This window comes from Lepidochelys kempii, chromosome 5 (genome assembly GCF_965140265.1).
Source record: "Lepidochelys kempii isolate rLepKem1 chromosome 5, rLepKem1.hap2, whole genome shotgun sequence".
In the NCBI taxonomy this organism is placed as follows: domain Eukaryota; kingdom Metazoa; phylum Chordata; order Testudines; family Cheloniidae; genus Lepidochelys; species Lepidochelys kempii.
In genome coordinates, this window is record NC_133260.1 from 48,148,755 (window position 1) to 48,170,644 (window position 21,890).

The 21,890-nt window shown below is 40.2% G+C and overlaps 1 protein-coding gene across 10 annotated transcripts in view; it reads right to left on the reverse strand.

Annotated features, from left to right (window-relative positions):
- POLK (DNA polymerase kappa) overlaps positions 1 to 21,890 on the reverse strand; it is a 78,396-nt gene that overhangs the window by 19,312 nt on the left and 37,194 nt on the right. For 6 of the 10 annotated variants that reach the window (XR_012158915.1, XM_073344203.1, XM_073344204.1 and 3 more), the window contains 6 exons: positions 21,384 to 21,536; positions 18,781 to 18,912; positions 14,885 to 15,038; positions 8,284 to 8,535; positions 4,374 to 4,498; positions 3,985 to 4,151 (listed from right to left, as the gene is read on the reverse strand). Coding sequence is in view for 9 of the 10 variants with exons in the window: in XM_073344203.1 (XP_073200304.1) it covers positions 3,985 to 4,151; positions 4,374 to 4,498; positions 8,284 to 8,535; positions 14,885 to 15,038; positions 18,781 to 18,912; positions 21,384 to 21,536 (983 nt within the window). In the remaining variant the exon portion in view is untranslated. Of the gene's footprint in view, positions 1 to 3,984; positions 4,152 to 4,373; positions 4,499 to 8,283; positions 8,536 to 14,884; positions 15,039 to 16,877; positions 17,372 to 18,780; positions 18,913 to 21,383; positions 21,537 to 21,890 lie in introns of those variants that run through there. The other 4 variants (XM_073344207.1, XM_073344211.1, XM_073344210.1 and 1 more) reach the window with 3 other exon arrangements.

Below are 21,890 nucleotides of genomic sequence, written 5' to 3' on the forward strand. Positions count from 1 at the left end.
CCGCTACTAGTCGAAGATCAATTAATTGCCAAAATTAAGCCATCCGATCATATCATCTCCTCCATAAACTTATCAAGCTTTGTCTTGAAGTCAGATATGTCTTTTGCCCCCACTGCTTCATAGTTAACCAAGAAGATTTCAGTGTATAATTGTAATCTTTTCTATGGGATTTGAATGTTAACGTATCTGAGAACCTTGCATAAATCAGCATTGCAAGGAAATGGAAAACTGGGAATTTTTCTTCCTCTTAAAATTGTGTATATTACAGATGAAGAAAGAAACTGTAGATCAGTAATGGCTGTTAATACAATTAACCATTTGCACTATGAGTCAGCCATACCCATTAGTGACCAGAAGGGCTTTGGGGCTTTAAAAACAAATTAACAGATTACATACAATTCTTCCACTTTCTTGACTCACTATCTCTGCAAAGTGCTTCTACTAAAATCATGAATATACCAATCTTATTTTTTTTTTTAAAGAAAGAGGAAAATCCTCTTTCCAGCTGAATCAGACTTTCATCCTTTAAAAAAGTGACTTGTAAAGGATTTCTTTTAAGTGGGGCTTGTGTGCCTTTTGTCACTTTTTATGAGATATAGTATAAACCAATGTGTCTTCAGGCTTTTTTTTTTTTAATTAATTTTGGCTTATTTTTGCCTGGATCAGGAATATCAAGTTTGTTCTCCAAAAAAATTAGGTACAATCATCTGAGAGCTCTCTGGGATATTTACCGTATACTCAAACATCTTTGGAAGGAGCAAGGATTGAAACTTTAACAAAGGCTTGCTTTCTCCAAAATGTTCATCACTGAAGTTAAAATATGTATTAACAAGACCAAAGAAAAAACAAAGCTTTAAAACAGTTTGACAAAAAATCTCTTGCCTTTCTGATGACTTAATGTTTTTGTTCTTCGTTCTTATAAATGTCCCTATTGCTTTAACTTTTCACAGTCATTATGAAGTCCTCAAAACCAGACAGGACTTTGATTTCTAATGTAAATAAAATCAAGCAGATTATTTTTGTAATTAAAAACAAAAACTTTCAGGCTTTCTTTATCCATCATAAAGAAAAACTGGACAAGCTATGTTATGCTTCACAAGTCACCTTTAAAGATATAAATTTACTATGTACTTTGGAAAAAGTACAAAGATTTGTGGTGTTTTTTATTGATCTAAGCTTTTGTGGTGTGAAGACTTTTTTATTTTTATTTTTTTAAATAAATGATAGCTTACATTTATACTGTGCTTTTCAAACCTAAAAAGAGCCCCCAAACTGTTTTTCAAAATGTGTGCTGTTAAACAGCTGTATTTCTTTTGACTACTTATGAGATTATTTTTCAGTCTTAAAGGAAGGATTTCTCATTCTGTTAATACCAGAGAAGCAATGGTAAGAACAAGAGGTAATATTTTCAAAAGTGCTTAAGAGCCTTTGGAGCCTAAGTCCCAGTGACTTTCAATGAGATTTAGCCTAAGTGCCAAAGCACTTTTGAAAATGGTTTTAGGCTCCAAATTCTCTTAGGGTACATCTACACTGCTTGGTTTTATTTACATTAGAAATTAAAACAAAAAAACCACGGCAATGAGTTTCAGAGCCCAGATCAACTGACTCAGGCTCTTGGGGCTTGTACTACAAGCCAAAAATAGCAATGCAGATGTTCCTGCTTGGTCTGGAGCCTGGACTTTGAAACGCAGCGAGAGAACACGGTCTCAGAGTCTGGGCTCCAGCCCAAGAGGGAATGTCTACACTGCTATTTTTAGCTTTGTAGCATGAGCCCCATAAGCATGAATCAGTTGACTCAGAGTTTAAGACTTGCTGTCACAGGCTTACCCCCTCTCCCTCACCCCACACACACACTTTCAGTGCAGACATACCCAAAAGCAACAGCATGGCAGGATTAAAAAGAAAGGGTTTCAGAATCTTTAACTAGGGCTCTTGGTTACTAAACATGAGCAGAATGGCAAAATGTTCAGTGGTTTTAGAGTGATGGGAGGATGTGTATTTGCATTCAAGGCAGGCGTGTGGGAGGGTGATAGTTTTTGAGCAGATATTGGACCCTCTTTTTTCTCCATTAGGAGCCTATAAGGGCAGCATTTAGATACTATGATGATAGGAGCTTCAGAAATACTATGGATTAGATTAGATATGAAGAAAGACAGACAAACGTTGGGTTCCACCCCAACAAATTCAGAGTCGATCATACTATCAATTTTAAAAAATTATATTTAATCACGGTAGGAGACATAGAAACTAGAGACAGATCCTCAACTGATGTAGTCAATTGAAGTCAATGGAGCTGTGACAATTTACACCAGCTGAAGATCTGACACTATGTGTTTGTTTTAAGATCATATAGGAATAATTATGAATAGCGAAGGTGTATTAACTACATGGAAGAAATACTTGTGCACTTCTATGATGAAGCTAAATAATTATAATAAAATAAACCCTGTTTAGGTTAGTTATATGTATGACATATCTCGTAATCCATTTTAGTATTGATAAGGTTGTAGTAAGAGAAGGCCCTGAAACATAAACTCTTGTATCAGAGGCCCAGTCTGAGGCCTGAAGCCTGAACCAAAATACTTCCAGGCAGTGTTAAGCAAAGCTGGGCTGTGAGCCAGAGGCAGGTCCCACTCACAGAAGTTGGCAAGAAAAGGTTGTTAGAAGCACGTGCACACACACATAAGTGCTAGTGAGAGGAACGTGTGCCAAGATGGCATCCGAACACTCCACAGACATAACCAGGAACAGATAGGTGCATCTCAAAGATAGGGTCAAAAGGACAACAAGATGGATAGATTCATTTGAACTATGATGAGTAATCTGTCCTGCAACTGTATAAAAGTAGGTCCGGGAGCGCACATCGTTGTCCAGCCTAGGGGGCAGTGGAGTGTCCCACCACTGACTGAGCTGTGTCCACTGCCAGGGAGCACAAATTCGTAGTATGCCCTGTAGAGTCTATAGGGAACTATTACCATGCTTTGTATGACAATAAACCTGGCTTGGGTTCCTTTGTGCCTTATTAGAGTCTGTGATTTTTGGGGGTTCTCTCAAGGTCTGCTGTGTTAGCTATCTGCGCAGAGCTGGGGCAGCACACAGAGGGAACACGCATGCAGCTGACTGTTATCATCATCGAACAAGAGCAGGCACCACACCAGTAGCTACCAACAACAAAGGTTATTCTAAAACAGTGGTTCTCAAGCAGGGGTCTGGGGCCCCCTGTGGGGCTGTGAGCAGGTTTGAGGGGGTCCACCAAGCAGGGCCAGCATTAGACTTGCTGGGGCCCAGGTCAGAAAGCTGAAGCCCCAGTGCATAGGGCTGAGGCCTTGAGCCCCACCACCGGGGGATGAAGCTAAAGCCTGAGCAGCTTAGCTTCACAGGGGCCCCTGTGGCGTAAGGCCCCAGGCAATTGCCCTCCTTGCAACCCCCTAATGCCGATCCTGGCTTTCATATGCAGAAACTCAGTTCTTGTGCCACAGGTGGGCCGTGGAATTTTTATAGCATGTTGTAGGGGGCCTCAGAAAGAAAAAGGTTGAGAACCCTGTTCTCAACAACATGTGCTCACCATACAGCTGTCTCAAACTAGGCACTATTCATTTTCTTGGTGTGCATGCATGGCCAGAGCTTTGTTTGGCAGACCATTTAGATTTCATAAACCAGACAGGGATTTTGGTTTCTATAAGCTCTCTACCTATTCTGTGTACTCCAAAGAGCCATACATTAACAAATCCTACACTTTTTAAAAAGTGGTTGCTTTGTAAGTTAACATTTGTACAGCAATAAAGCAGGCGTTATGTGTAAGATATTACTAACAGTCACAATTTTTATATACGATACTATCCAAACTTACCTGACAGATATTTTTAATGTCAACCCCAGCAAATCCATCTTATAACACTCACAATGTGTAACATGTGTAACACACTTGGGGAAATATTTAACAAAACGTAAAGTACACGCAGCAAAGCATATACCAAGACATACTTTTCCAAATCCATTGAACCCAAACCAAGTGAGACATCCAAGAAATTATGCCAAGATGTTTCTGAAAAAAGGAGAGAAAGCAGTGTCCTCTGCTGGTAAAGTTCAGTGCAAGTCAGAATTCCAAGAGCTTTTAGCATTTTTTCTGTTACTTTTCCTATACCAGGCACCTGAAGAACAAGAATTAATGTGTCTCAATGAAATTGCAATTTTTGAAATCTTTGGATAAATGCTTAATGTTTAACATTCAGTATAATTCAACTCAAACACATTTTTAGAACTAGGCTGGCACTGAAGAAATGAAATTATCTTTAAGTAAATGATCTGTTTTAGAACACTAGCATTCATGTAAGGAGGACATCAGTGTATAGTAAATTTGATAATATTCTCACCTTTCTAATGGGTAAATCTTTGATGAAGTCCATTACAGATTGCCTATCAGGGGAGATTCTGTACTGTCCATTAGGTTTATTCTGATCACTGCACATTTTTGCCAAAGTCATATTTGGAGCAATTCCTTAAAAACAAACGAACAAAACAAAACAAAAGAAAGAAACACAACAAACATTTTAATCACAAGTCTCAATCTTCCATTTCAATGTTCCTAGATTTAAAGGTGTAAAATTAGTCATTCTATGCGTGGCAAAGACCAAACAAGAACAGAAAGGAGAAGACTGATGTAAAACAGAGATTCTCACCCATTCTGTAAAAGCGGCAGAGTCCTGTGGCACCTTATAGACTAAAAGCTTATGCTCCAATACGTCTGTTAGTCTATAAGGTGCCACACGACTCTTTGCCACTTTTACAGGTCCAGACTAACATGGCTACCCCTCTGATACTTCACCCATTTTGGTCACTACAGTCCTTCGGCACTTTTTGAAAGAATAGGCACATGAGAACTGCTATGTTTCATTTTAGTTATGAAATAGTGGCTAAAGCACTCATTGTATATAGTTTGTACATCAGGTTAGGGGTATAAAATACTTTGAGATATGCAGGATGAAAGGGACTATATATAAATGCAATATATATAATTAAGTGATGAGGGGTTATGTTTCTTTAAACGCAAAGTTTTCTGCAACTTGGTACATGATTTCACATTAGTATGACAGTAATTTACAGTAAAAGAGAGAGCTTGGTGAGGAAGAGAAGTTATGTTTGGTCTAAATATGAATGAGGTATCTCAATCAATTACAGTTCAGAGATCTGGCAAATAGTTATGACACATTTAACAACCTAAACATTTTAGTAGAGCTTCACCAAGGATGAGGAAAGATAGTCTAGTGGTTATGGCACTAGCTTAGAACTTAGGAGACCTGAGCTCAGGTCCCCGATCCACCACCAACCTTCTGTGGTACTCTGGGCAAGTCATTTAGCTTCTCAGTGCCTCAGTTCTCCCATCTGTAAAAAAGGGATAATAATGCTCCCCTACCTCACAGGGATGTTGTGAAAATAATTACACAAAAAACTGTGAGGTGTTCAAGTACTATGGTAATGGGTATCATGTAAGTATCAAGGATAGATGGAATATCTATCTGTCCTTGAGAATTAAGGGTGATTTATCCTTTTTATTGATTTGTGTGTGTCTTTTTTGCTCTTTTTAGTAAATAAAGTGCCATAGATCCAGCTGGGCACTCCCTTCCAGCCATCCACTGGACTGCTGTGAGGGGAACCCAAGCCTCTGGCTCCCTCAATGTTTTAAGCTTCCAGAGTCTCAGCAGGCTGTAGCCCTGTTTCCTCCCTTGGCCCCTCTAGCACATTGCCTGGGCACTGAATCTCAGGCAGAGCTCCTCAGCCCACTTGCACCTTATATCCCAGGGCCAGCACTGATCCCCAAGGTACCCCAGTTATTTAACCATACTCACCCCCAAAACTACACCCCAAAGGTGTGAAGCTTCTGGTTACAGTTTAGAGCTCTCCAGAGCTTCCGGTAGTTGTAAAGCATATGACATACTCTCACACTCTGCATAGAGTCCATTATCTTAATGCTCTTTTACTTAGTCATGTAAAGCACAGATCCTACAGAACAACTAACATTTAACCACAATGCCACTTCCCAGCTCACAATTCCCTTGTGAGCCCTTAGGGACCATCTGTGTCCAGAAAAACAGGCAGGCGGGCCAGGCCTCATGCAAGCTGTTACATGCTGGGTGATTTCTTTCTGTCATAGAGTCCCTTCCCCAGCTTGTATGATCTTACTTTCACCTGCCCCACACTTCCTTTTCCTGTCTCGTTCTTCCTCTGTTCCTTGTGTGGCTTGCTATTTAACTCCCCCTATCTCCAGCTTCCTTTGTTCTGTCTTTTGAGTAACTTTCCATTGCTCCTACCTCCCCCGCCCACTGTCCAGAGAAATAAGATAACACTGGTTTTCTAAGGATGCAGCTGCTTTTTAGCATAACTTTGGAGTGGTTAAAGTACTGTTGTTAAACTTTAGTACTCCCTATTGTCCCTGCTACAGGATCTATCAGTAATGGTGGATCCACATACACAAAGGCACTCATGATACAGCAGTTCTTCATAATACAACTTCATAGTATCAACCAGAAATCATAAACTGTACTGACAGATTTCCCAGTCATCACACAAAATAACTGGGTTTTTACAGCTGAACCCTGTTGGTACTAAGAGGTGAATAGCAGGTGACTAATAGATTGATTCTTCTCTATAGCCTCGATGATTTAAAGACTGACTGCTGTTTACAGTGATTATAATGTATTCCTGGTGATGCTAGGAACCATTCTGTATATCACTGCTTACTAATATTGTCCAATTGGCTTTCTAGATTGTCAGATTATTAAACAGTAATCACTTTTCATTTTCGTTCTTCAAATCCCTGGCATCCTTAAGAGGTCCACCCCCCTTTTCTAAACAGTGACTCATCAAGAGAAGGATGAAATTTTAGAGAAATGAAACTAAAAATTTTTTGACAGTCAAGCAGTATTGCTCCTGAGTTTTGCAGGGCCCTACCTGAAGTAACATGTTGGGTTTCATCCGGCTTTGTCTCATCCTATTGCTCTCTCCTCTACCCATGTTTTCACATGACATTTCCCCTGCCTACTTCCTGCCTGCCTCTCCCCTGTGCTCCAAGCTCCGCAGGCTCTGATAACTCTTTTACACAAATCAGCTAGTCATTAAGGGTTTGTCTACACGGGCAATTTACAGCGCTGCAACTTTCTCGCTCAGGGGTGTGAAAAAACACCCCCCTGAGAGCAGCAAGTTTCAGCACTGTAAAGTGCCAGTGTAGACAGTGCACCAGTGCTGTGAGCCGTGCTCCCAGAGCTGGTAACTATTCCCTTCGTGGAGGTAGTTTTTTTAGAGCACTGGGAGAGTTCAGCGCTTTAGTGTTGCCAGTGTAGACTAGCCCTAAGAGTCCTGAAGAGCAACTACCTGAACTAATGGACTGAATGCACTTTGGGGATTTAATCTCTGACGCATCCTAATAGGGGCAATTCAGACAGAATATTGTTGGGTATTGGTCCTGCTTTGAGCAGGGGGTTGGACTAGATGACCTCCTGAGGTCCCTTCCAACCCTAAGATTCTATGATTCTATGATATCATAGATCGAGTTCCAGTTGGAAGATCAGTTGGGCAAGTACGAGCTGCACAGATCTAAAACTTCCACTGCCTTGGAAAGTAAATATTAATCTGTCTAGTAAACAGTTTATTTTATTTTTAATATGTCAGTGTATTTCGTGCTCAAGAAAGTGATTAAAAACTAGCTCGAGCAAGGCACAGGATGGGCAAGCGCTGAACATGTTTCTTTCTCCACACAGCTTTGCTAATGTGCCTTTATCCTAACTAGTAGCAACTATAGCATTCCAGTGTTAAATCTATCTTTGATCAAAACCTTACAAAATCAGCAGTGCAAGTTAAGATTTAAATGCAGCTGTCCAGAGATGTAAGACTACTGCCTGAGCCAACTGGGTCACTTTTCCACATTAGCGGAGGAGATATGATTGAAAAGGAAACCAGGAAGAAAAAGGATGATGTGACTGCTATCATTAACCAAAAGTATACAATGCCAGCAATAGCAACTAATTAAAGAAGAAAGATTTCTTCTGGTTAAATAAAGCACAATACTGGGCTCTATTCTTGACTCTGAAAGAGATTTCTTGTGTGATGTGGCCTTGAGCAAGTCACAATCTTGATGCTTCAGTTTACACACCTGTAAATGGGGTATACTTCCTTACACCAAAGAGGTGGTGCAGGGCTAATTTTTTAATGCTTGTAATGCACTTTGAGATCACTGGGTGGAAGGCACTACAAACATGCAATTAGTATTATTTATATACATGTGTGTACCTGCACTGGCAGTCAATCCAGTTTTTTGCTCAATCCGAAAGCGAATTTCCTTCACAACTTCTTCAGCTGAAGTTCCAAAGACCACTGAATTTAGCAACAGTTCTTGATCTCCCTGTTCTTCAGTGTACAGATGGGAAGTAGCAACTGGCTGTTCCTCTGTTATAAAAGTATTATCTTCAAACAATATTGGTGAGGATGAGTGTGCATCTTCATTCAACTTTAGTTCATTGGGTGCAGTTACATCTTGTTTACCTACATTATGAAAGGGTACATAGATGTGTAACTCATACTTCTTAATAAGCAACGTATATTCTGTGAATTGATTCCCCTGCACAGCTCCTGAAAAAAGCTGATTTAGCTATTTCACTTTTTTCTGTTTGCAAAGTTCAAGTAATTATGTAGCTGAAATAATTTCAATTACTGGTCCATTTTTTTAAAAAGAAAGGTCATAACCATCTCATTGTATATGCAATTTGAGCTTGGCCCAGGATTAGATTTGGCCAGGAAACTGAATTTCACTTTGGTGGGGAAAAAAATTGAAATTTTGGAAATGTTTTTGTCCCAAATTGAGATAAAAAGTTAAAACGTTACAATTTTTTTGTGGAAGTGAAATTCTGCAACATTTTGTTTCAGAAACACTAAAACATTCTCTCTGTGGGAATATTCTGGTGTTTCTGAAACAAGGGTGCCTAGAAGCTTTGGCTCTGCTGCAGCCTGCCATGTGGCCCCCCGCAAGCAGGATACTGAGGATCCCAAGTTCCCTGGTTCCTCTGCAGCTCACCTGGCAGGCTGCAGCAGAATTCAGGCTCCCAGCAGCCAGAGCTTCCCAGCCTCATGGGAAGCTCACCTGGTGAGCTACTGGGGAGCCCACATTCCTAGTGCCAGGCAGGCTGCCGGAGAGCCAGGGAGATTATGACCCCAGGTTCCCAAACTCCTTGCCATATGGGCTGTGAGGAACTTGAGTCTGGAATCCTTGATAACCTGGACTGCTGAGGGGTTCCACTGAAAGATTGGTGAAAAGACACACATTCATGCAGAACATGTAGCTTTTGATGAATCTGCATTTTCTAATGGAAAAACAGTCCACTGAAAATTTCTGACCAGCTCTATCCAATATCTTCTAGGTGTATCCAACCAGGTAAAGTCCAGTGAGGGGCTCTGCAGTGCAGCTTGCAAAAGTACCAAAGCAGGGAAGGTAACAAACTGAAAAAAGATTATAGTACTTCGATAATATGGAAAATATTACCAAGTTTTGCACATATTTACAACAGCTAAGAGATCTGTTGAAAAGAAAACTGTAATGAGAAAAAAAATGGAAAGAACAAGTGGGAGTAGATGTGTTTGTGAGATCATGTGTAAATTACACAACATCTTGGGGAATATTCAGGCCCACTGTGTCCTCAAGGGAGAGAGAGAAAAATACTTTTTATGTTGATTATGGCCCATGGCAGGAGCGAAATGGGAATTCCAGATGCACCTGGCCCCCGAGGTTTGACGAACAGAATGTATATGTGGGGAGAGCAGGGGAGTAGAGGGTAAATAATCATATGTCCTCCCCTCCCCACAATTAAAACACTTATTTCACTAAGGAAAAGGATTTCACTGTCAAGGTTCCAAAGGTTTATTTTAATGTTATAAAAATATACCTTGAAAGTGTCTTTTTTTAATATCAGATTTTTTTCCAAAATAGTTTGAAGGAATTTTTGCATTAAAAAGCAGATTTAAAATATATATATATATGTTACTAATGCAGCATATTAAAACTGATTTTTAAATCTCTGATTATTAAAAATCCAATAAAAAACCATTTAAAAATGACTTAAAAATGCTGATTATTTACTTTTTTGGACTTCACTTGACTCAGAAATTAAAATAGATTAGTCAGGATCAGTTTCAGTTTTTCATGCAGTAGCAAAACATTGCTATATCTAGGTTGCACACACTGAAAGGGAATATTTATATCCAAAACCAAAAATTGTTCACTGAAGTGTATAAAGTTCCTCCAATATTTCTATTAATATAGCTTTAGATTTTGTAAATTATTTTCTTTTAAATACACAAAGTCTACCACAAATTTAGGGTCAAAACTACTTTAAGGTATCCATTAAAAGCATAACTTCAGTGTTAAAAAAAAAGGAAAGCTTTGCTTATAATCTTATTTTGAAATATCTAAACCATTTGCTCTAAGTTCTTCCCTGAATGAAAACCCTTTAACCAGACTTCTCTGCCAACCTCAACAAGAGGCTTGCCATGTAAATTTTGTCAGTCACTGAAAATTAGTAGATAAGATCCCATGGGACGCAAGCAAAAGAGAAAAAGAGTTCAGGAGAGTTGGCAGTTTTTAAAAAAGAGACATTATTAAGGCAAAAGAGATGCACAGGAAAGACAGGAAGTGAGGACACCCTGGCTTTCCCAGGAGATCTTCAATGACCTAAAACTTAAAAAAGAGTCATACAAGAAGTGGAAACTAGGTCACATTATACAGGATGAATATAAAAAAACAAACACAAGCATGTAGGGACAAAATTAGAAAGGCCAAGGCACAAAACAAGATTAAACTAGCTAGAGATATAAAGGATAACAAGAAGCATTTTACAAATACATTAGAAGCAAGAGGAAGACCAGGGACAGCGTAGGCCCATTACTGAATGAGGAGGGAAAACAACAACAGAAAATGCAGCAATGGCTGAACTGTTAAATGCCTTTTCAGTTTTCACCAAAAAAATCAGCAGTGATTGGATGACTACCACAGTGAACATCAGTGTAAATGGGGTAGGATCTGAGGCTAAAATCGACAAAGAACAAATTAAGAATTACTTAGATAAGTTCAATGTCTTCAAGTCGGCAGAGCCTGGTGAAATACACAGTAGATTATTTAAGAAACTGTCTGAAGAGATCTCTGAGACATAAGCGATTATCTTTGAGAACTCATGGAGGACGGGAGAGATAACAGAGGACTGGAAAATGGCAAATATAGTATGTATCTATAAAAAAGAGGAATAAAAACAACCCAGGGAATTATACATCAGTCAGCTTAACTTTGGTACCTGGAAAGATAATGGAGCAAATAATTGATCAATTTGTAAGCATCTGGAAGAAAATAAGGTAATAAATTACAGTCAACATGGATTTGTCAAAAACAAATCTTGTCAAACCAACCTAATAGCCTTCTTTGACAAGGTAACAAGCCTTGTGCATAGGGGTGGAGCAGTAAAAGTCATATATGTTGACCCTATTAAGGCTTCTCATACCATCTCACATGACCTTCTCATAAAGAAACTAAAGAAATATAGCATAGACAAACCTATTACAAGTTCATTTTATACTGTCTGGAAAACCGTACTCAGAGTAGTTATTAGTGGTTCAGAATCAAGCTGGAAGGGCATAGAGTGGGCTCCTGCACTGGGTCCACCCTCCACAGCCCCTCTGCGGGGGGTGCATGTGGGACCCCAGGCCTCTGCGGGCGGGGGGGGGGAGCTGGGCCAGAGGCCTCCAGGAGGGGAGGGGGCCTGGCTTGGTGGGCAGGGGGAACCACCTCCCAGCTCTCACTGGCAGTGCGGCTGGGGCTGGGTTGCTGCACTCCCGCCGCCGGAGAGTGCAGGCCCGGCCCTGCTGCACTCTTCAGGGGAGTGGGGGTGCGGCTGGGGCAGGGGACCTGGAGAAGAGGTGGAGCAGGGACGGGAGCAGCACACAGCTGCACAGGGCACCAGGAAATAAATTTCTTGGTGCCCTACATAGCTGCGTGCTTTGCACATGGGTAAGAACGGCCCTGATGACTGAGGTCAATAAAATCATGACTGATGTGGAGAAAGTAAATAAGGAAGTGTTATTTACTCCTTCTCATAACACAAGAACTCGGGGTCACCAAATTAAATTCATAGGCAGCAGGTTTAAAACAGACAAAAGGAAGTATTTTTTTCACACAATGCACAGTCTATGGAACTCTTTGCCAGAGGATGTTGTGAAGGCCAAGACTATAATAGGGTTCAAAAAGGAACTAGATAAGTTCATGGAGGATAGGTCCATCAATGGCTATTAGCCAGGATGGGCAGGGATGGTGTCCCTAGCTTCTGTTCGCCAGAAGCTGGGAATGGGCGACGGATCACTTGAGATTGCCTGTTCTAGTCATTCCCTCTGGGGCACCTGGCATTGGCCACTGTCGGAAGATAGGTTTCAGAATAGCAGCCGTGTTAGTCTGTATCTGCAAAAAGAAAAGGAGGACTTGTGGCACCTTAGAGACTAACCAATTTATTTGAGCATAAGCTTTTGTGAGCTGCAGCTCACTTTTTACAGCTGTAGCTCACGAAAGCTTATGCTCAAATAAATTTGTTAGTCTCTAAGGTGCCACAAGTCCTCCTTTTCTTTTTGTCGGAAGACAGGATACTGGGCTAGATGGACCTTTGGTCTGACCCATTGTGGCCTCTCTGACATTCTTATTGAATATCTTCATAAATGATTTGGATAATGGCATAGAGAGTACACTTATAAAGTTTGCAGATGATACCAAGCTGTGAGGGGTTGCAAACATGTGTGCCAGGTTTGTATAATTTTTGGTGGTGTCCAGAATGGGTCCAAGCAGAGCTGTCCAGTCCATAGGACAGACTAGGGCAACCATTATGGGGGGCTCCTGGCAGCAACAAGTGACCTGGCCCAAGCCTGCCCCTGCTCCGCCCTCTCCCCACCCACATTCCACCCCTTCCCCCAAGTACCTGCCCCACCTCCTTCCAGCTTCCACCCCCTCCACCGAGCGACGCTGGGAGCCAGCGGGGTGGAGCGGAGCGGGGCAGGCCGAGGCCGGGTCGCTTGCTGCTGCCCGTGCCAGGCCCCCCTGCTAGCTCCCCAGGCCACCCTGGACCCCGCGTCCCTCTGAAGCAAGGGGCCCCCAAAGCATGGTAAGCCCAAACATTGATGGAGCTGGGCACAGGTTCCTAAATATTGGTGGAGCGCGGGCACCACAGGTCCATATAACTTGCTGCCTATAGTTGCAAACACTTTGGAGGACAGGATTAAAATTCAAAATGATCTTGACAAACTGGAGAAATGGTCTGAAATAAATAAGATGAAATTCAATAAGGACAAATGCAAAGTACTACACTCAGGAAGGATTAATCAATTGCACAAACACAAACTGGGAAATGACTGCCTAAGAAGGAGTACTGTAGAAAAGGATCTGAGGGTAATAGTGGGTCACAAACTAAATATGAGACAAAAATATAATACTATTGCAAAAAAAGCAAACATCATTCTGGGATGTATTAGCAGGAGTGTTGTAAGCAAGACACAAGAAGTAATTCTTTCACACTACTCAGCACTGATAAGGCCTCAGCTGGACTACTGTGTCTAGTTCTGGGCACCACACTTCAGGAAAGATGTGGACAAATTGGAGAAAATCCAGAGGAGAGAAACAAAAATGATTAACCGTCTAGAAAACATGACCCACGAGGAAAGACTGAAAAAATCAGGTTTGTTTAGTCTGGAGAAAAGAAGACTGAGGGGGGACATGGTAACAGTCTTCAAATACATAAAAGGTGGTTATAAAGAAGAGGTGATAATCTGTTCTTATCCACTGAGGACAGGACAAGAAGTAATGGGGTCAAATTGCTGCAATGCTGATTTAGGTTAGACATAGAAAAACTAAAATGTAAGGGTAGTTAAGCACCGGAACAAATTACCTAGGAAGGTTGTAAAGTCTCTGTCATTGGAGGTTTTTAAGAACAGGTTAGACAAATACCTTGTCACAGATGGTTTAGATAATACTTAGTCCTGCCTCAGTGCAGGGGACTGGACTAAATGACCTATTGGGGTCCCTTCCAGTCCTACATTTTTATGATTCTCAGGGTCTGACTCTACAAGCCTTCAACATTCAGAGCCACCATTGACTTCAATGAGAATTCCATGTCCCGAGGGTTTGCAAGTGGTATTAAAAAAAAAAGAAGTGGGTTCATTTAAGCATAAACTGTGTTATTTTGAAGTTAGACATGCCTAAGTGCATACTTGCCAATATGCAACATATTTATAATGCCCATTTTGTTACATCTTTGTACTGATAGAAGATGGGCCAGTGTTTTTCAGTAGAATTGAAAGGTGTCTTCTTGTTTAGCTCCTCTGTGGCCTTCTTGATAGTTTTGAAATGTGAGAGATTAAAATTATGCAGTTTATCTGTGCATAAAGTCAATAACTGGCATAAGCCTTTGCCTACAAAACTTTTTAATATCCCCAGTGGTGGATCCCGCTGTGGGAATTTCTGCCTTTCCACATTCCAATAGCAAGAACTGATGTAATCATGTTTTACTCATTCTTTATTTTTGAAGAGTTCATTTCTTATGTATTTTTATTCTTGTAATGCACTTTAATGGAGCTCAGGTGCAGTGCCTTTTTAACATGATTTCTGACACTTCTAAAGTTAGGGCTTATATACCATGGTGCTGATTGCAGTATGCTATAAAATACCTATTCAGAGAGTCAAGATCCTCTATAATAGGGAAGAGATTTGTTTACATTTCAGAACTGACTACTCTACAGAGCTATACATCATAATTTTCATATATAATAATTTCCATTTTACTATGCTAATATCTATAATATTTAGTAATTTGGTTACCATTTTTTGCAGTGTTTTCTCTTTTGATGAAGTAACTTCTTTTATCTTCAGGCCAGTTCTGTCTTTCCTCTAAGTACTCCGTTATGTTCAAGTAGGCTTCATCTAGGCCAATGGGCATAAAACTAGGATCATATTCAACCAGTATTTCTCTAACCTTGATAAACACACAAAGAAAGTTTAAAGTTGTGCTGCAATAGCAAAACATGTTGGTGTGTATTAAAATGCAGTTGATACTTTTGCAATAACATGCATACCTTGCACATCCATTATGATCAATCAGTACCATTACTGTAAGTATTTATGAGGCAAATAATGCATTGATATGGAAAATTTATAAAACTTCTGTTTCTCATTTAAAAGCAGCAATAAGTCAGTATTACACACCAAAACAAAGAACAGGCTCTCTGAGCAATGCTCATTTTACTGAAGAGGTAGCTGTGATATATATGTTTAAGTGGCTATAAACTCTCACATCATTAGGTTCCCATGACACTGTGGTAACCATGTGAAAAAAGTTCAAGAGGCTTGTAAGTTTATCAGAAACTTGGGATGCGTATGTGGTCTAATTCAGTTTTTCATGCTGTGCTGTGATTTGCATTGATATCTGAAGGATATAATACATTTAATTTAACATATGGAAAAATGATTGCCCAAGAGAAGAAAGCTTTAACCATAGGAAAAATAAATTGATGTAGCTGACAGCTTGAGGATATTTTAGTGTAGTTGTTGAGGACAATAGGCAATGCTTAGTGCTAGTTATATTCCTACCAATAATCACACAGCTCATTTTAGTTAATTTACATACTGCAATTCTTTTGATAAAATACAGAAAAGTTTTGTGGTTTCTTACACCTAAGAAGTTATAATTCATTGCTCTGACCTCACTAACACTAACACCACTCTTACATAAGTGGTGTGTAAAAGTACTACTTTTTCAATCTGATAGTGACATTTCTTTGTATTAAAGAAATTTACTGTTTATTTAATGGATATGACCTTAAAACCCATTTATGTCTATCAGATCTTCATCTCCCCAAACCACTCACAGTGGTCATCTCTTGTTTAAATATTCTTTTGAAGGTCTTATAAAATGCAAATCTTAGAATAAATCCTCAAAATAAAATTCTGATACCTATTTCTCTAGTTTTAAATGCTTCATTTTCACTATAAAATACTTGAGAATTCTTAGTAAAATTTTGTGATTTAAATCTTCAAGGACAGTCGTGGGTTCTTCCTCTTCTTGAAAGTGACTAAAACATAGCCTTCCCAACGAGTTTTGATTGCTAATGTGAAATCAGTTTGCTATTTTCAATCCAGGTCTGAGTAAAAATGGTATAAATATAATAAAAACAACCACAACAAATGAGAGGAAATGGAAATTTTCAAGAAGGGGCCAAGGCCTAAGGGCATAATCCTGCACCACTGAAGTCAATGGAAGATCTGCCATTGACTTCAGTGGATATAACATCAGGCACTAAATGGGTCTGTACACTGATCCATACTATTACCACTAGAGTGATCCCTACACATCAGATTTCAGGCTCTGGACTGGCACTCAGGAGATCTAGATTAAATTTCTGGCTCTGCCACAGAGACCATGGGCAAGCAATTAGTCTTGCTGAGCCTCAGTTCTTCATCTGTAAAATGGGAACAACGCTGCCTCCTTCCTCCTAATCTTTGGAATCAATGGAAGGTGCAACAATTTGTATATGGGGAAGTCTGGCCTCATTATATCAAATGCTCCCTTAATGGAATGTGACAGGATCGGGCCAGATGGCTACAGGAGAATGATAGAAGGCAGATATATTAGCCCCAGGTTAAATAGGTCCCTTTTCCCTGGGCAAGGTAATAGGGAAGGTTCCAGAACAATAAGGAACTTTCTAGAAACAATTAAGGCAGACAGGCTGATTAGAATACCTGCAGCCAATCAAGAAACTGCTAGAATCAATTAAGGCAGGCTAATCAGGGAACCTGGGTTTAAAAAGGAGCTCACTTCAGTTTGTGGTGCATGCGAGGAGCTAGGAGCAAGAGGCGCCAGGAGCTGAGAGTGAGAAGGCATACTACTGGAAGACTGAGAAGTACAAGCATTATCAGACATCTGGACGAAGGTTCTGTGGTGAGAATAAAGAAGGTGTTGGGCGGAGGTCATGGGGAAGTAGCCCAGGGAGTTGTAGCTGTCACGCAGCTGTTACAGGAGCCACTGTAGACAGCTGCAATCCACAGGGCCCTGGGCTGGAACCCAGAGTAGAGGGTGGGCCCGGGTTCCCCCCATCCCTCTATCCCCCCAACTCCCTACTTGATACCGGAGAAGTTGAACTGGACTGTGGGTTCCACCAGAGGGGAAGGTCTCTGGCCTGTTCCCCGATCCACCAGGTGGATCAGCAGAAACTGCGGGGATTGTTCTTCTTCCTTTCCCCATGCTGGCCAGTGATGAGGCTAACTGCGTGAATGGCAGATTTGAGCCATGAAAGTGGCCAAACTGAGGGCTGCCGTGAACCTCTGAGGTGAGAAAATCCGCCAGTAAGCGCAGGACCCACCAAGGCAGAGGAGGAACTTTGTCATAGGAAATAATATCTGAAGTGCCAATAATAAAAGAACATAAAAATATATACAAATCTTCAACTATTTTACCCTTATCCACAAGACAAACTGTAATACAAGACTACATCCATATCCTGAGGTCCTGATTACACCATAAACAAGACCGATTCGTTCTCAAAACCACATATTTATATAATATACATTATATTCATAAAATGGAATTGAAGAACCTCAAATATAATTAACATCAGTGTTTAGTTTACCAGTAATCTTGTTAAGTGAAAAAAACACACTATTTTTTGTAGATCTTGGGTCAAATTCATCCCTGCTGTAACTCATCTGAAATTAATGGATTTACACCAACAATTAATTTGCCTCAACATCTACAGAATATATTTCATCTTTCTTCATACAAGGTTATATGTATTCTAAATATTTTTGCGGATGTTAATCCAAACTGAGCTTTTGCAGCTCTCTCATATAAATCTTTAAGATTATAATCTAAACCAATTTATTTAAATCTTAAAAGAACACAAAGTATCTAAACATATACAGGTTTCAGAGTAGCAGCCATGTTAGTCTGTATTCGCAAAAAGAAAAGGAGGACTTGTGGCACCTTAGAGACTAACAAATTTATCTGAGCATAAGCTTTCGTGATCCGATGAAGTGAGCTGTAGCTCACGAGAGCTTATGCTCAAATAAATTTGTTAGTCTCTAAGGTGCCACAAGTACTCCTTTTCTTTAAACGTATACAGTTATTCATCATAATATATTAATTACATGCATAGGGTTTTTTTTTCCCTTAATGGAAAGGAATGTACCATACTTTTCTAGGGACAAGAAACAGTAATCACCTTTCCTTCCTCCTTAATTGTTTCCACTTTACTCCTCAGTCCATTCATTCTCTGGAAACAAATGTAGATGTCTTTTGAGCTCATTAATGCTCTTTGATTCAAGAGTTCTCCCAGGTAATTAGTATTCCATACGGTTATTATGGTATGAAGTAATTCTCTTTGCTCTCCCTATTTACCCCTAGTTTCCTAATTATTAGATTATGTGCTATGGTTTTGAATTTACCAATATAACAACATCATCTGTTCATTACATAATTTTGAAAACCTCTATTACCTTATCTCTATATGGAACCAGATTAGGGATGAATTTGTCCCTGTTGCCACAGAATGTTAATTTAAATGCTGTATTTAATTTACATTCAAAGCCATGTCTTGAAAATTTAACCTTTAAAATTAGCTTTTTTGAATCTTATGTACAAGTTTTGATTTACTGTTGTCTTAAAATCTAAAACAAAGTATGTACAGCTATTGGTTTGAGAGATGTTCTCGTTGAGTACTTACCTCTTTACTCACTTCTTCATACTTTTTGAAGTTTAATGGCACTATAGTAAGATGTGGGCATAGTTTCTTAGCAATAAATCCAGGCATGGCTGCACGTACCCCAAATCTCCGAGCATGGTAATTTGAAGTGGACTTAGCAAGGAAAAAATAGATGTAGCGTTAAATAATCATATCCTACAGTATACTTGTGAGTTTTAATACATGCAGCAATTTTAAAGATTGAAGTAAAAAGATATAGAGACAATGCTCTCGTCACAGAACATCCATCAAACTGCAGTAACCAGTTCCATTGTAGATTCAGTATGTTATGTTTCATTGTAATTTATTCGCATTATGAGAACTACATGATTTTAGGGACTGGTAACTGGACAGTTTTCATCTCTAGTTTGCGGGTTCAGATTAAGTCAATTTGTTAATTGATAAACTTATTTAACTGAAGTGTTTTCAGTTTTTGCAGATCTGCTTAGAGAGGCACTAACCCGGCATTTGTTAGAAACGTTAGCAAAGGGCACAGTATTGAGCAGGCCATAGACACTGTTCCCATTTGCCCCCAAAAGGTGGTCTCTCTAGAAGAGGAGTGAGTCAAATTGGCTGAACAGCATGGGGAAGCTTGTATGGCTGTTGTCTATGCCATTCTTGTTCCAGGGCTAAAGGACATCAGTCTCCTGTCAATCCAGCATCTTTCACATGCCCTTTAAATTATACTTCTCTTTCTTGCTTTGGAGATTAATTCCAATATTAATAACAAAAATTGAAATTAAATGGTCATCCAAGACAATATTAATTTTAAAAGTTAATAAAATTCCAGTATGCTTGATATTTTTTATTAACTGAAGGCCTCCACTTTTAGTATACTCTGAGGAGCAGTAGGGCTCACTGAAATATGGGAAAAGGACTGAGACATGACATGCTGTGAGGCTATGTGGGAGACACATATCTGGAGATTGAATTATTTCCCAGGACTAGTTCCAGAGAAAGCAATAAACAAACTAAAGAAAGGTTAAGTTACTACTGCTTCTGCTCTATTCAGAGCCTATAGGCTTAATCTTGCAAGGTACTGAGCACCCTCAACTCTATTAGACCAGAAAAAATAAAAGCGCCACCAAAAAATCTGTTAAAATGGATAATATCTCTAAAGTAATGATAATTCTACACCCTGTTCGCTTCTATAGCATACTATATACAATGGATCAAATTCTAGGATGATATATTCCCCATGCAACTCCATTGACTGAATTTGATGTAAATCAGCACAAACCTTGGCCCAATATGTGCCACTCAAATTAATCATAATCCACATCAGCATCATTTTTAGAATCAGACAAAATAAATCCATTGGTTTATAAATAAATTCTAAAAGCTTTCTTGTATGCTTTAATGTAGTTTTCTTTTCACACTTAAATCGATGGGAATCTGCTAATAATGGGGTTGCCAGGTGTCCTGTTTTTGACCGGAATGCCCGGTTGAAAAGGGACCTTAGTGGCTGTGGTCAATACTGCTGATCGGGCTGTTAAAAGTCCATTTGGCGCGGGGCTGGCAGGCTCCTTACCTGTTTCGAGCAGCTCCCTGAAGTGGCATCCTGCTCCTAGACTTAGGAGCGGCCAGGGGGGCACTGTGTGCTGTCCCCACCCTGAGCGCTGGCTCCACAGCTCCCATTGTCCAGGAACCACGGCAAATGGGAGCTGCGGGGACAGCGCCTGTGGACAGGGGGAGCGTGCTGAGATTCCTGGCCGCCCCTGTGCCTAGGAGTCAGAGGGACATGCCAGCTGCTTCCCGGGAGTTGCCGGAAGTAAACACTGCCCAGAGCCTGCACCCCAACCCCCTACCCCAGTCCTGTGCCCCCCTCCTGCACCCCAACCTCCTGCCCCAGCCCGGTGAAAATGAGCTAGTGAGCAAGGGTGGGGGAGAGCGAGGGAGGGAGGGAGGTTGGATGGAGTGAGCGGGGGCGGGGGTTCGGAAAAAGGGCGTGAAAAGGGTGTTTGGTTTTCTGCCATTAGAAAGTTGGCAACCCTAGCTAATAATGAACAGTCAAGGACAAAAAAAGACTTCAAAATGCCGGTCTCATTTTACATATTTAAAATAATTTGAATCTAAGTAGTTTAAGTTCTAAGGATCTCCCTCAATTAGTATATCTTTTCATATTTTAATCAATAACAAAATGAATAAATTTTATTCCATGTAGGAGCTATACATTAGATTGGAGCTAAACATTAGACTGGCTTTTAATTTTGCCAACCAAAGTGTGCCCCGCAGAGCTCTACAGTTAAGCCTAGGGTGGCTCTAAACATCAAAATAAAGATACAGCACAAAGAGACTACAGGCCCCAACATGCAATTCTCCACCTTGAATTGAATGACCAGGCCAAGAGTTTATATGCTTAATAGACAACTTTTTCCTTTCTGTTACCTCTTCATAACTTAAAATTTTGCAAACTACCTTGTCCTTTGAAACGTAAAATCCAAATTCACACAGTAAGAAAACAAATATTTTTGCCATCTGTGTTATTTTTGTATGCATTTCTAATGTCCCTGTCACAGCAGTATCTTGTTTCTCTCAATCTTTACGTAATTTGGTCTTTGTATCAGCTTGACATTTGACCGTACCAGCATACTCATCGATCCCACAGCTATGGGTTTTTCCTTCAGCTCTGGATTGTCTCTCATTTCTACTGCTGCATAAAAGGCATCCATGTCAATGTGTACAATAGTGCAGCTGAGATCACGGCTCTGCTCTAGCTCCAGCACAAGTTTGTCAGCCTGTACAAAAGTGTATAAAACGTACACAAACATAGAAATTACAGAAATATATTAGTCTGGCCAAGGTGCCACAGTCCAAACAATCCTAAAAGAAAACCCTTGTCACATAGTAAAAAGGAGAAAAAATAGTTACTCACTTTTGAGTACTCACTGTTCTTCGAGATGTGTTGCTCATATCCATTCCAGTTAGGTGTGCGCGCACCACGTGCACAGTCATCGGAAAGATTTCCCTTGGCGGAACCCGTCGGGTTGGCTGTGGAGCCCCCTGGAGTGGTGTCTCTATGGCGCTCAATATATGACCCTGCTGACCTGGCGCCTCCTCAGTTCCTTCTTGCCAGTTACTTTGACAGAGGG